The sequence below is a fragment of the Equus przewalskii genome, chromosome 6, assembly GCF_037783145.1.
Source record: "Equus przewalskii isolate Varuska chromosome 6, EquPr2, whole genome shotgun sequence".
In the NCBI taxonomy this organism is placed as follows: Eukaryota; Metazoa; Chordata; class Mammalia; order Perissodactyla; family Equidae; genus Equus; species Equus przewalskii.
In genome coordinates this window covers 46,141,959-46,159,730 of record NC_091836.1, presented here as the reverse complement: position 1 = coordinate 46,159,730, position 17,772 = coordinate 46,141,959, and the positions used below count along the sequence as shown (strand labels likewise).

General features: G+C 55.1%; 1 protein-coding gene across 19 annotated transcripts in view; it reads left to right on the top strand.

The window, feature by feature from the left end:
* NFIX (nuclear factor I X) overlaps positions 1–17,772 on the top strand; it is a 90,929-nt gene that overhangs the window by 14,918 nt on the left and 58,239 nt on the right. For 3 of the 19 annotated variants that reach the window (XM_070625338.1, XM_070625332.1, XM_070625328.1), the window contains exon 2: positions 12,125–12,656. In XM_070625338.1, coding sequence (XP_070481439.1) covers positions 12,125–12,656 — 532 coding nt within the window. Of the gene's footprint in view, positions 1–8,840; positions 8,999–10,049; positions 11,154–11,558; positions 11,852–12,124; positions 12,657–17,772 lie in introns of those variants that run through there. The other 16 variants (XM_070625337.1, XM_070625323.1, XM_070625327.1 and 13 more) reach the window with 13 other exon arrangements.

Here is a 17,772-nt window from a genome sequence, read left to right as displayed (position 1 = left end):
CTCCGGCCGCTTCTGGGTTTCTCGGCTGCGAGCCCGAGGGCGACTTTCGCGCATCCGCCCATCCCGAGGGGCCCGCGCGTCCCGCGCCGCCTGCAGACCTCCGCCTCGGAGGAGCCCTCCTGGAGAGCAGGCCGGGCGGGACCGCGCGGGCCGAGGGTCTGCTGCGAGGCTCGGCCGGCCTCGGGGGGCTCTTGGCCTCTGGCGAGCGCGGGAAGCAATGTGACTAAGTGGCAGAAAATGCGCTTTCCCTTCCTGTTGCCTCTGCCCTCGCCCGAGCTGGCGGCCTCCGAGAGCCCTTTGCACAGCGGCCGGGACCCCTCTGCCCGGCTCCGCCCTCCGCTCGGACGAGTCCTGGAACCCGGGGCGCCGAGTCCTCCTTGTTGGCCTCCAGGCGCTTTGCGCGCGCCCTGGGCAGGCCTGGCTGGGAATGGGGGGCTGGCCGAGCACGTCCAGAGCCGCCCCCCAAGCCCGGGGACCCGAGAAGCGCTCGTGGCCTCCCGACCGGCTCCCTCGGAGTCGGTCATCAACCCGACTTCTGCCCCGAATTGCTTAAATGCGCGTGGATGGTGTCAGGTCCCCTTCCTCTTCCTCGTGCGGGTGACTCAGCCGGCTGCGGGCGCCCTGGGGGAGGTGACCGGCCCGCGCCGACCCTGCGCCCTGCACCTCGTGCCCGCTGCCCACCCCCCTCCCAGCTCCCTTTCCCCCCTTATTCTTCGGGTCATCTTTCCCCCTCTTCTTTAAAGGATTATTCTAAACAATGTAAAGGAGTTTGATTACATTTTTTTTTTTTTTTTTTTTTGGTGAGCGTGAGACAGAGGCTGGATGATGGAAACAGGCTGTTTTTAAAAAAGGAAAGAAAAATGCAAGCCCGTGGCGCTCCGTGGAGCTGGCGAGCCTCGCCTGCCTCGCCACTGAGCTTTCGGGTCGCAGTTCCCTGGGTAGCAAGGGGCGTGGGGCACCTGGATCTCCGCCGCTGCAAAGGCGCTGCGGAAATGCAAGGAATGATGACGATTTTAATAAAATTGTGTCTCCTCGAGGAGCGCGGGTCTGCGCTGCCTCTGCCGTCGGAGCCCGGGTTTGCCACGGCAAAGTCTGTAATCAGAGAAAAATACCAGCTTTGTTGCGGGTTAGAATATATCATTGGCTAATGTGTGTGGTTTTTTTTTTCTTTTTAAATAATGCGAAGCATTGGAATAATTAAAGAGTGAGAAATAACTCGTCTCTCCTCTCCCCTCAGCATTGTCTTATTTAAAGGGTGGAAAGCTCGCTTTTAGGCAGAGCTGGTTAGTTTTAATGCGGGCTTTTTTTCTCCTCGTCGCCTTTCCCTCCGCTCCGGTCTGATTCGCAAATCCCCAGGCTGGCACAAGCCGGCAAACTTGCGGCGGCCGATCTCCCGGAGTCGGAGCTTCGCTTTCCTTTTTTTCCCCCTCTTTCAGAGACGGCCTTCTCCTCTTCCCTCCCCCGCCTCTGGGCCCTGACCCACTGCCTGGTTTGCGCTAGAGCGATTTAAAAAAGAAAGAAAGGAAGAAAGGAACCGGCCTCTGGTACCCCCGTGCCAGCCGAGGGCGCGTTTCCCAGGCTGCGGGCTGGTGGGAGAGTCAATCCGGGTGGGGGATATGGGGTCTCAGATGCAGAGTCCGGATGCCTATTCTGTACCCCTCCCCAAATGGATCAAGTAATCAACTGTTTCTAAAGATTGCATGCTCAGAGAGCTCACACTCTTCTCATATTTTAAATTAAGCTGAACAATTCCTGCTTCCCAGCCCCATATGCAATAGGAAGAGAAAATGCGGTCCTCAAGAGACGGCCTTGGCAGCCCTGTGCCTTTGGTAGGGGAGAGAGCTGCCCACTTGGGCTGGGCCTGGTGTGCAGCCCCCAGGACAGGGCCGCCACCCTCAGGACCTAGATTTGGGGCAGGAGAGCAGACTCCAGAGGGGCCGTGGCGGGCACAGCAGGGGAGATGTGGGAATGGAGGAAGGGGCTCTTTATGGGGCTGCAGAGGTTTGCTCCAGGCTCGTGGGAGCCTAGGTGGCTGCCCTGCTCCTTCCCCAGGTGTGGGGTGGGCGAGCTGGAAAGGAAAAGGGGCTTCTGTAGGACTTGGGGCAGATACAGCTCCCCGGGAGAAAGGAAAGGGAAAAGTGGGCAAGAACTGGGGGTAGGTGCTTGTGCCCACTGGCGCCAGCGGCTGTGTGGTGCCTTCGAGGTGCAGAGGGAGTCAGTTATTTATTTGCTTCAGGTGTTTTTAATTAAATGTGTTTCTCTTTTATTTTCCTTGTTATTCGGTGCTTAGACTTTTCGGCGATCCCTTGCATTTGTCTTTTTTACATAAGCAGAAACTTTTTTTCCCCCTTGGAGAGATATTGTGGGAGGTATTTTGCCTTCAGTGCTTTCTCTTTCCTGGTTTTTTTAAAATTTAATTTTAAAATTATAAAGTAAATTTAGTGCAAGTGAAAGTGAGGGGGGAGCCAGCTGGGGCTGGAGCCAGGGAAGGGGGGGCAGATGCAGCAGGGCTGGGCCTCCCTCCCCAGGCAGCCCGCCCATCCCAGGACCCCCTCAGTCAGCCTCTTGACCCCTTTCTCCGCTGCCACCCCTTCCTCTCCATGCAAGGCTCTTCTGGACCGGGAGGAGCGCGGCTTGCTCTCGTGGGTGCTCATTCGCCCTTCATGCCCCCGACTCTGCAGAGCCTCTTTGCCTCCGTGACCAGCATGTCCTGAGCCCCCAGGCCCTGCCTGTGCTCGCTCCCTAGAGGTCTTTGGCTTTCCGATCCATGGATCCGTCGATGGGTGGGCCCGGTTTGTCCCCGACACGTGAGTGCCCTGCTGGTCTACCAACCCTGTGCACAGTCGGTCGCCCTGTGCATGGGATCAGAGCCGGGCAGGCAGAAACCCCTCTGCAGCAGTGCGGGTGTGAGGGGCTTCGTTTCGCTACGTTTGTGCAGTCACATGAGGAGCGCACCCTGCTCTGGAACACGTGTGTGTACATAGGTGCGCGAATTTGACGTTCCTGGCGTGGGCAGGAGCTGTTTCTAAGGCATATAAATTGTGAGAACTCTATAGCTTAAAAACTCAAGGCCCGTTGAGGTGCTGAAGACATTCTGTTTCCTAACCCGGGTGGGGCTACCCAGGTGTGTTCATTTTGTGACAATGTCTTGAGCGGCAGACTTAGAACTGTGCTCCCCTCTGTGTGTGTGCCACGCTTCACTTAAAAAATGTATTAAAAAAAGCGGAGAGGGCAGGAAGGCTCAGCATCAAAAGTAAAGAAAAGGCCCTACATTACAAAATAATAATAATAATAATAAAATTTAAATAAGAGCGTCTTCTGGCCTGCTTTGCTGGCCTCCCCACTAAGGAATGGTGGGAGGGCTGGTAAACAAGCTCGGAGGCGTGTGGTCCACGAGGCTGCCTGGCCCGTCCACGTGTGCGGAGTGCGTGGAAAGCGCCTGCAGACGCAGGTCTAGCAACAGGATTTTAACGTCTCAGGACCAAAGGATGCAAAGCATTAAGGAGGAAGTTACTTGCCAATTACATTTTGCTGTCAACATCTGGAAAGCAAAATTGCAGCTGTTCTCCCTGCCCCCCGTTACCACCTCTTCTTTTTTTCTGCACACTTAAATTTTTTGTACGCGTGCCATCCATACTTTGGTTTTCTCCACTGTTAAAACATTTTCACGACTCTGCTCATAATCGAGTTGTTGGGTTTTGGTTTTTTTTTTTTTCAAAAATATATGTATCTTAGAGTCTGACAGTATAATTTTTGGAGCGATTTATTTGAACAGGCCGGCAAGCGCATGATAGTTCCTCCCTTGTCTTTCGCCGTCTCGGCCTTCCCAGCGCCCGTCAGGCCAGAAGCTTAGGGGAGGACGCTCGGCCGCCCTCGCCTCCGTTCCCCAGGCAGGTACTGACAGCTTCGCCCTCCACGGCCCTTCTGCGGTGTTTTTGTTTTCCCTTCGCCCCCCAAAAATATTTGAACCAAAAAGCCTCTTTTTTTTTCCTCCACCCACAGCAAACTGAAAGGGCTAGTGAACCGTGATTCAACAGAGCGAGGGCGCCTCTTTTCTTCCTTAGCATTAATTAACTCAAGTTCGTTAGGACGTTGGGTCTGTCGCCCACAGTTTTCTCTTGTGTGTGCTGAATCGGGTCAGAGAGGGAGACTTCCCGTGCAAACAGTTTGTGTTGGAGCTGGAGGACACAGAGGGGGAGAGAGGGTGAGAAAGAAAGGGAGCCGGGGAGGGACGGACTGTGGCCGAGGGGTGGGCATGGTCCTGAGCTCCCGGCACCCCATGCCAGCCTCCGCAGGGGCGACATACCAGGGGAATGAGGATCCTCCGGTTTCCTTGGCAGTGATCCTGATAATGAAATAGTTGCAGGGGGGGGGCGGGAGCAATACATTTTGAGGGACTGACAAATGTCTTCCTTCCAACTCCTAAAATTGTACATTTTGGGGAAGCCGCTTGCCCACACAGGGCCAGCCCAGTCCCCTGAGCCCTCGAGCGGTGGAAACCTCCGGCTCTTCCATCCTGGCCACCCTGCTCTCTGCCCGGGGCTCTGGGCACTGCCTGTTGTCTCAGCAACTGCAGGAAAGAGGCTCTCTGGCTGAGGGTGCGGGGAGTGCAGCCTGGGCCGCGGGCAGGCAGAGCAGGAGAAGCTCTCTGGCTGAGGCCCTTCTCTTCTCTAGCAGGGGCATCCACCGGGCAGAGCAAGGGGATGTCACCGTGATCTTGACGGAGCTCTCGTGGAGGGCCTTTGCAGGAGGAGTCTCCCCAGAGCGGGATGCGTGCTGGGGGAAGGAGAGGCCGCTCTCCCTTGGAGGATCCCAAGCCTTTTCTGGAGTCGGGGCTTGGCAGCTGGGCCTCGGGCGAGTTTTCAGCATTTTGCCGTTGGCTCCGGCCTTCTCTCGTGCCCTCCAGATCCTTTCACAGTGCGCTGGGCACAGAGCTCATCTTTACATGCTTCCCATGCCTTTTGTCAGTGCTTCAGCTCTTTAGAGAAAGTTGTGAAGCTTGCTGGGCAGAAGCGTTCTTCCTTCTTCCTGGGCCCTTGGCCACCAGGGCGTGACACTGTCCAGGCCGACTAGGCAGGTGAGGCTCGGGCTCCACGCTGCTCTTGGCCCTCATAGCCCTTGGCTTCCTCTGTCCTGTGAGCTCTGGGGAGGGTCCCATCCTGCGTAGCGCCCCCCCCCCCCCCGCTGGAAAACAGGGTTCTGGCCTGCCTGGCTTTTACTTTTATTTCGTGACGCAGGGAAGTTTGGAGCTATAAATAATGAATTAAAGACTAGAGGTTTTGTTTCCCATTCCCTGTAGAGGATGAAAGTAAACAATTTCCAGTTACACTAGAAAGTAGCTTGTCTCCCCCAGTGTCCCGTTCCTACCCTGTTCTTTTCGGTGCCAGGAGGATGAGGGGAGGTGTGCCGGGAGCAGGCGTGTGGAGCCAGAACGAGGCTGCCTGTTGGCCCGATCCCAGGCCACCGCTCCTCCGTGGTCGTCGTCGTCAGGAGAAGAGGAAGGAAAGGGGGCAGTTTTACAGGAGAGGAGTGTGTGGCCTGGTTCTGAGGCAGGCGGGTCCCAGACCCAGCGAGGGGTGTGGGGCACATCCCTTCCACCAGGGTGAGGATGCTAGGAAAACCACGCCGGCGCTTTCCTGAGCAGAGGGAAACAGGCCCAAGTCAGCCAAAAACCCGCTTTGTCCAAATTCTCTGAGCCTCCTGGCAGTGTGCGTTTTCTGTTTTCCATGCCTGCGTCTCGAGACTCTTGGATGATTTTACTCTGGCTGCAGAGCCCTTTCCCGCCGGCCCCCAAAGAGGGGGAGGCCGCACCCACCTCGAGGATAAGCGGCTGGGCCCTTTCCTTTTGCTGCCCACAGTTCTCTTTCCATCTCTGCCGGGAGTCTGGGCACTGCTTTCTTGTGTCCCTTCTTCTGTGGGACACGATGGGAGAGCTCAGGGGCGTGAGGTCAGCCTCTTTCAGTTCGGGCCAAGGCTGAATTATAAAATCCTAGTAATTGGGTGGACGAATCGGGGCTCTGTTTGTGGCCTTTTTACATTTCCTGCATCCTTGTTCACCCAGGCTACAGATACGCAGTAGTGAGATGGATGCTGAAACACCTGGTGATTCCTGTGGAGGTTTGGTCGGTTATTTGCACTAACTGTGTATAGTTATCCAAATGAGTGTGGAGATATGTATATAAAATTAGCATGTGTCCAGGGTTCTGAAAAAAATAAATCTGGGCCTTAAAGCAAGCAGGATGTGGACAAATAGATTTTTTTTTAAGATAAAGAGAGAGCCAAACAGTGGCCCTGTCTTTAAAGATATAACTTCTTGTGCTTTTAGTTGTCCCGCTATTGGCAGGTATGGGCTGGTTTCAAAACCTGTCTCAGGCTGGAAAAAATTATTTTGTTTCCTTGAAGACTTTTGAATACTGTGTATGTGAGTGATGTTCTGTACATATTTTCCTATTTTTTCCCTTCAATAATCCACAAGGCCTCACTTGTTTTGTGGCGTTTTGGGAAACCACATATTTCACGTTCTTGTGATAGAAGCCATCATTTTCCTTAGCTGGTTTTCCCTTTTTCGCCCCGTCCCAGAGCCCCATCTTTTCCCTGTGCTCCTTTTTCCTTTCCGCCCTGTCCTCTTTCTCTCCGTTGATATCCTCTCTCTCTCTGCAGTGTTTGGCCCAGCTGGGCTTTCTCTCTCCAGGTTTGGCTTCTTTCTCTCTTTCTCCTTCTCTCTATTCCTCTTTTTCTGTGGCCCGCTCAGTCTTTTCTTTTGGAGGCACATTTCTCCGAGTGATGGCTGAAAGCGGCATGGGTATGTCAGAAATGTTTCAGTGAAAACTGTTGCTTCTTTAAAAAAAAATCAAATTCTATATATTTGACAGTAATAAGAGAGAGTCCTTTCTCTCACAAGGGCAGAAAAATTCCTTTTCACAAACCAAAAGCCCACGTGAATTTTTAAAGTTTTATCTTTGGCTTCTCGATTTTTCTTTTAAATGGGGAGAGACCTTGTCCCCCCTAGTTTCCCAGCTTTCCCTTTATTTTTCCCCTTGTCTTCTGTGATTTTCTTTTTCCGCTCACTTTTCTCACCAGCATCACTGGTTTCCTTTCCCAGCAGTTGTTTTTTCTCTCCTTCCCTTTCGCCCCTCCACTCTCCTCCTCCTGGCCTGCCGAGCCCCCTGCTCCCTCCATCCCCTGAACCCTTGCACTTGTGGGTGACTCAGCCGGGAGAAGCCTTGAGCGGCTGAGGGTTTCGTCTTGGCTCTGGTCCGGGTGCAGGGTGCAGGGCGTGCAGAGCGGGAGGGGAGAAGGGAAGGAGGCTGAGTCTAGGACAGGTAATCTTCCAACAGGAGCCTCCACTCTTTTAACAAAAGGGGGACAGTCCCCTTTTGTCTAGGGCTCCTGAGGGGCGTGTCCAGGGCCTAGAGCCACCACCACTGGTATGCAAGAGGAGGGGGCTGCAGGGGCGGGCACTCAAAGTGTTTCTAATGGAACCTGAGTGATTCTTCTCCCTGTGCCCAAGGGGAGAGGGCAACCCTGCTCCCACCCTCCCAAGCCCTCTGAATACCCTGGCTGCTCTTCCAGGAAGGCCTCCCCGCAGGAGCCAGTGGCCCTTGTGGGGACAGGGTGAGGGGAGAGCTCTGCCTGGAAACCCTCTCTGCTCACCTTCAAGGTTGTGGCCGCTGGCAGGAGAAGGACAATTGATGATTGTTCTCCCTCGAGTTACTCACCTGGGAAGGGCTCATTGTTCCTCCAGTTAAGGGAGAATTAAGGGGGCCTGCTAGGTGCTGCACGGGTCCCTGAGGCTCCATGGAGCCATTCTGCTGGCCTTCCTGGGCCACTTCTATGTCCCATCTCTTGGCCGCTCCATGGACCTTTGACCCCTTGCTCCATCCAGGAGTGAATCATGGATCTCATCCTGTTCTCCCAGCTTCCACATGGGTCCTCCACTGGCCATGTCTCCACCGCCCACCCAGTTGCGCTACCCGATCAGAGTCAACCCATGCTCAGCGCGCCTCTTCCACCCGGCGCTGCGGTCTGTGAGCCGGAGCATGCCAGGATTCTCCAGGAGGCTCCCGTTGGCCATTTTCTGTTCTGTGTCTAATATTTAGTGTAAATCAAAATATCAGAAAAACACCCCTGTGCCAAATGTAAACTCACTTGCAGTTTCTCCTGTCTCATCTCGACTTTAGAAAGTGAGATGGCTGCTCTCAAGGTGGAGGGGCAGGGTTTGGCACCTTATGGCACTCAGCTGGTGAAGCTGGTCATTAACAGGACGTTAATGATTGAATGCCACCCTGAGAGGCCTGTCCGAAGGGACACCTGTCTCTTGCTCTCTCCCTGCTGACCATTTCCCTGCGGGGTCAGCCCTGAGCTCACTTCATACAGTGAGGGCCCGGGCTGGGGTCCCAGGTGCTGGGCAGACCTTTCCCATTGTTAAGGTTCAGTGCCAGCCCAGGGCCGCCCCGTTTTGTTTTGGCGCACCCCAGGCGCTCTTCCGGGAGCCTTTCCGCCAGCATAAAGGCCACCGAGCACAGGGTTTCAGATGGGGAAGAAAGGGGCGCGAGTGAGCAGTGACCTTTTTTCTGTTGCCAGCTGAGGGCTGAGGCTCCCCTGGGGAGAGGGCAGCCCTAGGGCCCGGGGTCTGAGCCGGCTCAGGCTTTCTCTGCTCTTCCGTTCTGACTGTCCCCTCCTCATGGCTGCTCCAGGGCTTGGCTGCTCCCCAGGCCCTCCCTGAGACGGCGCTGTGGAGAGGACACTCCCGCTCCCTCCCCGGCTCACTTTCCCACCTGCCTTGGAGGAGGGCCCCGGAGCAGTGGCTCCCCCTGGGTCTGTGCTCTGTAACTTGGTTTCCTCAAGCTCGAGCCATGTTTCCTGATGGAGGCCTCTCCTTTCTGTGGTGGTGTTCCCTTTCTTAGCGCTCTCCCTTTCCTTTGGGTTTCTTATTTTATGCTCTTGCACCTTGCTCCATGCGGTTCGGGCCCTCTAGTCTGGATTGAATGGGGGACAGGTGAGTGTCCCCCTCCTCCAACCGAGAACACTAAACATGCCTCCAGTGGAGAGGGCAAAGCCAAGAAGGCAAGGAATTAAGTGAGGGGGGAGGGGCGCCGGCAGGACTTGGGTGACTGTGTTTGGAAGTCGTGTCCATCTTCCTGCCTTTGTCACTTCTCTCTGGGGTTGGCTGTTGTGTTTGTGGCTGCGTGTAGTGCTTGTCAGCGGAGTGCTGTGACAGGAGGCTATTTTAATAAACTGTTGCAGTTTCTCGAGCCGTGCTGCATCGCGTTGGCATCCCTCTTCACCACTAATGGAGCGTGCGTGGCTGGGTGTGGGCCGAGGGAGGCGGCCGAGCTCGCCTGGGGCTGGGGAGAGGGGGCCGGTGGGGGGGGGCTGGGAGTGCTCCCCCCAGCGCAGGAGCCAGACCCGGGACGAAGGGGTGGCCGCACCCTGGGCGCCGGGTCCCTGGCCTGGAAGTGCTGCTGGCATCGACACTTTCCTAGCTCTCTTTCTTCTTCTTTCTATTCATAGCACCGCAGGCTCGTGTGTATGGCTGGGGAGGAAAACTTCCACTCGCCCTTGTGCGCTCCATAAATAAAAAAAGAAATAGAACCAGAAAAAGAGAGAGTGTGCGGGCCTGAGAGAAAGAGACTGAAACCAAAACACAGAGAAGGCGCAGCTGCTCTCCCCAAGGCCTTCTGGGGCGCCGCCCGCAGCCCGCCCGCAGTCAGGCCTTTATTTATTTATTTTTCTGGCTTCAAAAAAAAAAAAAAAATTCTGCATCTTCCTCAATCCTAGTTCCCCCCACCCCACCCGCCTCCAAATTTGCTGGGTGGCTGCTGCCAAATGGACCCGAGTGGGAGCCCGGAATGAAAAATTCATAACTGCTGGACTTTGCTTGTTCATTAGACGTGAACTTGTCGATTGGGCAAATTGTTTTTGGTCTCCAACTGCCGGGGGCTCTCCCCACCCTCCCGGCTCGCCCGGTTCCCTCCTCCCCTTGGACGCAGCCATTGGCTGCTGTTGGATGTCTCATTGCCAAATAGGTGGATCCTTCGCGGGCTCGCGCTCTCTCCCTCTCTCTCTCTCTCTCTCTCTCTCTCTCTCTCTCTCTCTCTCTCTCTCTGTCTCTCTCTCTCTCTCTGTCTCTCTCTCTTCCTTCCCCCCCTTTTTACAGGCTTTGGCACAAGCAAATGGATGGGGATTGAGCATGAAAGGGGAGAGAGAGAGGGAGTTTGAGAGAGAGAAAAGAGGCAAAAAAAAAAACCCAAAACCGAACCAGCACACACACACACATGCACGCATGCACGCGCGCACGCACACACACACACACACACACACACTCACACTCGGCACTCGCACACAGCCCCATCCCATCCACGTCCTCCCTGGCTCTCTCCCCCTCTCTCTTTCTCTCCCTCACTCCCTCCCTCTCTCTCTCTCTTCTTCCCTCCCTCCCTCGCTCCCTCTCTCCCTCTCTCTCTCTTTTGCATGCGTCTGCCAGCGACGGTCTGCAGCCGGTCCGAACGCGTCCTCTTCCCGGGAATCGGCGAGCTCCCCCTTTGCCTGCGATCAGGCTCACAGGCGGAGGGAGGCAGCCCGAAGTTTACACCCCTGTGCTGCTGCCAAAGCCGAAAGCCTTTTTCTTCAGCTGCCGCTTTTCCCCCTCCAGGGTTTTGTTTTTGTTTTTGTTTTGCACGGGGGTGGGGTAGGGTGTGTTGTGTGTTGGGGGGGGTTGGGAGGTAGGTTTTGATTTTTAAATTTTGCATCTTTTTTTTTTTTAACTGGAAGAAGATGCACAGGGGGCGAAATTGAAAAGAGATTTTTTTTGGTTGGCTTTTGTTTACCTGGCGTGTGTGGCAACCAGCTCGATCCCTCTCTCTGCTTGCTATCCCTGACCTTTCTTTCTTTTTGCTCCTTTTCAAAAAAAATATTAATTTCCCCCTTCTGTGCAATGGAGCGTGGGGTGGGCAGGAGGGGGGAGGGTTTGAGAATCTACCCAAGCCCGGCCCCTATTCCCCAGAACACCAATAATAACCCCCTTTAAAACATTTACCTTCCTCCCTGCTCCTCCCCCTCCCCCTCCCCCCACCCGCCCCCAACTCACAACTCTGTTGAGTCCAGAAGCTCAGAATCGGGCGTTGGGCTTTGCCGGGTGCTTCAGATCCATGGTAATTATTTAATTTTTTCCAGTTTTATTTTTGTAAACAGAAATCAATTATTATTTAAACTTCAAACAAGCAAACAAGCAAAGAAAAAAAAAACCCCAAAAAGCGACAGCCCGGCCCTCTGTCACCTGACTGAGTGGGAAAGAGGGTGAAGGGGTCAGTGGGGACGGGGCCGCGGGCTGCCCCGTGTAGCTTTTAACCCTGATGTGGCCGAGACAACCACCTTATTTGTGCTAACAAGAAGTGTTTTGTTCCTTATGACTGTGATTAACATTAGTATCGGTGTTGATAACAAAGCTGAAATCACATATTTAGGATTTAGGTCTGATTAAAAAGATGCTGGAGTGGATGTTCCAACTGGAGCAGGAGAAAAGAGAATGAAAAGCGCCTGGAGAGGGGGAGACATCCAGTCTCCTCGCTTGCTTGTGGATGTCATGTTCTCTCTTCTTGGGGGTGGCCAAACACCGACTGGTGTCGGGGTGCCGAGGTGGCCCCCGCACGCCCCGTGTGTGCGTCCACGGGCATCTGTGCACACCGGACACCGCGCCGGGGCGAGCTGACATGAGTTTGCGGCTGCGATAGAACATGGAGATGTCATGGGCGCGACAGAGCCTGGCGGGGATACCAGCAGCGTGTGTGTGTGGACGGCAACGTTGTCTGTGCGCGCGTGTGTGAGTGAGTGAGGGAGAGAGAGAGAATAGGTGTGTGCTCAGGCTCCGGGTGCCTCTGTCTGGCTGCTGAGGCTGAGATGGGAGCAAGCGGCTGGCTAGGCTGGTGGTGGCTCCAGACCGCACTTTCCTAGAACAGTTGCAAGAGAAGATTGTCCCTGACGGGGGGAGGAGGAGGAGGAGGAGAAGGCGATTTTTCTTGTGCCCCCTTCTAACGCTTCTTTTCTCCTTTTCTCTTTCCCCCTCACCCGTCTTCCCCTCCTCCCGTCCCCCTCGCCCCGCATGCTCCCGGCTTGCCGCCTGCAGGATGAGTTCCACCCGTTCATCGAGGCGCTGCTGCCTCACGTCCGCGCCTTCTCCTACACCTGGTTTAACCTGCAGGCTCGGAAGCGCAAGTACTTCAAGAAGCACGAGAAGCGGATGTCGAAGGACGAGGAGCGGGCGGTGAAGGACGAGCTGCTGGGCGAGAAGCCCGAGATCAAGCAGAAGTGGGCATCCCGGCTGCTGGCCAAGCTGCGCAAGGACATCCGGCCCGAGTTCCGTGAGGACTTCGTGCTGACCATCACGGGCAAGAAGGCCCCCTGCTGCGTGCTCTCCAACCCCGACCAGAAGGGCAAGATCCGGCGGATTGACTGCCTGCGCCAGGCCGACAAGGTGTGGCGGCTGGACCTGGTCATGGTGATTTTGTTTAAGGGGATCCCCCTGGAAAGTACTGACGGGGAGCGGCTCTACAAGTCGCCCCAGTGCTCGAACCCCGGCCTGTGCGTGCAGCCTCATCACATTGGAGTCACAATCAAAGAACTGGATCTTTATCTGGCTTACTTTGTCCACACTCCGGGTAGGTCGCTCTCAATCCCCCCGCTTTATTTGACTTGCTGGCATTTGTTCTGTTTATTGTTCCTCTTCCTTCCCACCAATCCTCGCAGTGGGCCTAACTGGGGCGCCCGTCCTGCCTGCCGAGGCCTGCAGCACACTGATGCTCCCTCTCCCTTCTTCCGTTTCCCTCCGCCCTCTCTGTTCTTCCTCCTCTGCTCCCTGCTCCCTGCCGTGTTACCGATTTCCCTGCATCTCCATCTCTGGGGACTTAGCTTCCCCCAAAGACGCTGCAGCTCTTACAACTTGGGCCAGGGCGCCCCAGGATTATCCACGATGGTGAGAGTTTGTGCTGAATACCATCATCACCACCACCAGAAAAAGTCACTCGTTGCTCTGCTTTAAAATGAGTCAGAAGAAGTGTGGTGGGGCAGGTGCTGGCTTTCCTGCTGCTTCCCCTCCAGTCCTGTGGAAAAGCCGGCTTGGGCACAAGCGGGGTGGGCAGCAGTTGGGCAGAGAGAGGGGCGTGTGAAACCCCCGACACCAGACAGGGTGAATAGAACAGAGGAGACAAGGCAGAGGCGGGCGGATCCTGGGGCCCAGATGCCCGAGCAGGAGCGTTTTGGCTAGGATTTGGCTGTCGGCGAGCGGGAGAGGCGGTTGATTTCGTAGAGTGAAAACCTTGCGCTCTTCCCCTTCACCGCATTTCTGCCTAAGCGCTGAGACCCCCGGAGGGCTGCCCGCGCCCCGCACCTCTGCTGGGGCAGAGAGGCCCCTCACGGGCAGGGCAGGGCAGGGAGCGGCCTTGCTGGGGAGGAGGTCTTAGAGAGGCGAGCAGACGACCCCAAACTGTAAGCTCCCTCATGCTTTTGTGTTCCAAGTCGGCAGCTTTCCTCTCGGCTTTTCCCTTCTCACTCGCGTGCGGGTCGGTGGTTCCGTTCTCCTCCTCTGTTCCTTTTGGGTTTTTTCCCCCTACCCTTTCCCTTTTTATAATTTCTTTCCGCTTTTGTTTTCTTACAAATTGAAACAGAGATGGCTGGTTAATTTTTAGCCTCCACTCAGCTACGCCCAATTTACTGCCGCCTTTGAAACCTAAACGGGCGGCCTCTGTGATTAAGCAAGGCAGAAGTGTGTTTACATTATGCCCGACCAACTTGTAATGAGAGGGCGACCAAACCTTTCTGTGTGTGTGTGTGTGTGTGTGTTTTCCTTTCCACCATTCCAGTAATTTTTCCCCCTCGTTTCCCTTCTTTCTCTCTTTATGCGAATGTGAGAGAATGTGGCTTAACTTCAACTCTAGTGACGGTGCTTTCCCGCAAGTGTGCGTGCGTCTTCCTTCCTGTTCATTCACAAAAAAGAAAAGCAGCTCACTTCTTTGCTGCAGTCACCTCCTGGCCTGTTTGGGAAGTTGGGAGGAGCGGGATGACCTAATCCAGAATTGAAATTTGGGGGAGCGGACCCTGGCCTGGGATGAGCAGAGAGTGCGTGTGCTGGAGAGCTCTGCGAGGAAGAGGAGACCTGAGGCCTCTCTTCTTGCTCCTTCTCTCCTTCTGAGAGGTGGCTTTGGGAGTTGGATGGAATCAGTGGACCCACCCAGCCCCTGCCCTGAACTACCCCTGCGGATCTTTCTAGGCCTGCACCTGGCCCTGTGTGACTGTTACACCTCCGCACCAAGAATGACCAACTGCCAGTCCTCTCCCCCATTCGTCCCTTTTTTTTCTGGAAAAGAGACTAAAGACAAATTTTAAAAGTTATCTCCTCCTTCTCTGTCTACACAGCAGGTCAGAGTGGGGAGGGTATGTATGTGCCTAGTGGTGTTGGGGGTGGCTCTGGGCAGGTTTGCGTCTGGCAGATAGCTCCTCCGCGAGAGGATTCGGTACCTCCTGATTTTGGAACTAGGGGCCTCTAAGACAGAAGTCAGCCCTCATCCCCCTCCTAGCTGGCCTCCTCCTAAGCTGCTCTCTAGCTGGGTCCCTGTAGCTGGGCTGTTTCCCTGGCCTCTTTCATTTTAGGCCAGATTCTTGGCTGCTGCCAGCATGGGGTTGAGATAGGATGGAGCGTGTGTGAGGAAGGAGACCGTTTCCTGGCCAGCCTGCTGGCTCCTGGACTGACCAGGCAGGTGTCGGGAGAATGGACGTGTCCCCGCCCGCCCTCCCCCCCCCCCAGTCTATAATGAGATCATTTGCCGAGGAGTAGGAGTGAATTCATGCTCCATTGCATGTGTGCCATGAGGCCACCTCTGTCCCAGCTGAGGCCGAGTTCCTTGACCAAAGCTGAGTGGAGAACTGATAGACGAATTATAAGAAATTGTCCTAATTCATGTCCCTGCACTCCAGATAGTGTCCATAAAGGTAGGATTTTTCTTGCTGGAGTTTAATTCAAGCGTGGCTTCCTGAAGGAGGAGGGGTGAGTTGGTGTAGCATGGGCCACCAATGGGCCTTGGGTAGGTGGTCTTGAGAGGGTGCGGAGTGGGCACAGCTTCTTCTCAAGCGCCCCCATTTTGTCATAAAATGTCTTCTCCTGGCTGAGCCCCCAAACGGCGTCGATCTGACAGCATGGCCTTTTCCGTGTCCACATTTGCAGACATGCTCAGTAGGGCGCCACTTTTTCCTTCTTCCCAGTATAAACTGGGGGTGGGGGCTGGGGTGGCAAGGGCTCAGATAAGAGTTGCTTTGGACTCTAAAAGAAGTGCTTTTCTTCCTTTAAAACTGGGCTGGAGAACCTGATCTGGGCTGAGCTGGTGGTGCCGGGTTTGACGATAAGCAAACTTGACATGGTGGTAAGACTAGGGGCCTAGCTTCACCACTAGGTGCCATTGTCATCCATGGCCCTCATGGGCCCTTGTTTCGCCCCACATGAAGCTTCAAGAGGTGGCATCATGAGAAGGAATAAAGGACGCGTGGGTGACGTCAGGAGCTCCACTCACAGAATCCTAGGGCCCAAAAGGCTGCCCAGAGCGTGTGGTGTGTGTGGCCCCCATGAAGACAGCCTTCCTGATGGGAAGGCTTCTCGCTGCTGTGCGTCTGTCTGGCCCATTTAGGAGCGAAGGTTGCGGCAGAGCAGGATCAGAGAGCACTACCATGGGGAGGAGGCTGGTGATGTCCTTCCACCCAAAATGGGTGTTCCAGGGCAGGTGGCTGGAGACAGAGGGGAGTATGGGGCCAGGAGTCCTCTGCTTGTGTGACGAAGGATGGCCAAGCTGGCCCGGAAGTGCTGCTAGACTATGTCCGAAGCTTCTACAGGGCTCTGAAGGTGAAGGGTGTGCTTAGACCTTCCCTGGCCTTAGGCCTTGTCCTCAGAGAGGACAGCAATAAAACGCTTTACTGAATGGAGACTCATCTTCTCCCCGTCAGATCCCTCTCATGGGCCCCAGTGGAGGCCCACAAAGTCCCGGTATCTGCGTGGTGGCTCTTTGCTTTATCTCAGCTTTTTCATGATGGAGAAAGCCGCATGTGGAAGGAACCCCCGCCGCCAGTGCCAACAGTTGCCGACTTATGTCCAGTCTCGGTTCATCCACACCCGCCGCTGCCCACCCACGCTGGGTTGTTGAGAAGAAAATCCAGGCATCATTGCTTTTCATCTGTAAATATTTCTGTACACATCTCTAAAGATGAGGACTCTTGAAAAACATAACCGCAATAGTCCTATCACACCTAGAAATAATCGACCATTTCTTTCGTACGGTCAGATAGCCAGTCAGCGTTCACATTTCCCTAACCTGCAGATTTTGTTTGTCTGTCTGGAACAGGATGCAGATCAGGTCCCTGCCTTGCGATGGGTTGATGGTCTTTCACGACTCCTAACCTCTGGGCGTTGGTCCTCCTCCTCCACCTCCTTCATCTTGGTTTCTTTTCTGGCGGTTTTGGGTTGTTGTTGAAGGAACCAGGTGGTTTGTCAGGGGTGCGGGGGTTCCTCGTCTGGCCTCTGAGGGCTGTGCCCCCCTGGGTTGTTCACTGCGCCGCGCTGAGAGGAGACTCTGCCTCCGCCTCGCCTCCGGGTCCTGGGGTGGCTGGGCCTTACCTATCACAGGAAATGGCCTGGCACCCGTGAACTTGTTCAAGTGCAAGGTCGCCCTTCTCCGGTGTAAGAGCTTCCTAGGCTTTGCCCTCTGCTTCAGGGCTTGGGGTTTGCCGTGAGCGGTGAGTGGTGGTTTTTGGGTCCGAGGGAGGGTTTCTCGTCTGCGTCCTTCCTTGGTGTCGGAGGGCATTGTTAGCCCTGCCAAGATGAGGCCGATGCCAGCGATACCCCCCCCCCCCACCGCCAAGCCTGTGCTGGACACCCGGCCTGTCTAGTGGCTCTGGTTCGAGTGCGTAGAAAGGGTCACAGGAGCACCAGCTACCCTCTCAGGAGGCCAGCCCCTACTGTGGCCCCTGAGCCACTCACCCGCTGCCTCCTTTTTCCTAGGCCCAGAAATGCCACTGGTCTGTGTCTTTGAGGCAGCGCCATCTGGTGCCAGGGCCAGCAAAGACTGCAGGGCCCAGGAACCAGATTCATAAAATTAGCAAGATACAGGGATTATCTTCCAACCCAGCGGAGCGTCCGCTTTAGAACATCCCGGAAGAGATGTCACTGTTGTTCAAAGGTCAGCTTTGGTCATTGTAAAATTCTTCTGTTCATCTAACTCAGAGGATGGTTGGAGAGATTAAACTGTCTATCGGGTAAAGATACCGGCACATAGCAGGCGAGCAGGGGACGGCAGCTGCTGCCATTACTATTGTTCGGATTTTGTGAGCCCCAGGCCTTTTCCCTGTTACCTTTACCTGTCGGTCTTATTTCTGTCTTAAGGGACGATCCAGGTGAGAGCTAATTTTTCTGTAACGTGGCAGCCTGTAATACGGAAGGCAGCTGTCGTGGTTCCTTTCCACCCCTCTCCCCAGGAAGCTGTCCTTTCTCCAGGCCAAACGCTTGCCAGTCCCTCACGCTTCCCGCACTTGACACAGCTCCTCGAGCCCTTGCCGTTTTAGTCACCACCCCCTTGAGGTCCTCTTAAATTGGAGCGTTCAGAATTGAGCACGGACACTCCAGGTGCCTTAGGATCCCATGGGAGCTACCTGATTTGCAGGGCCCTCCAGCTACATAAATTGCGGGGCCCCCGTGCCGAATGAAAATGCTGGGCTCCTAGTTCAAAATGATGAGCAATT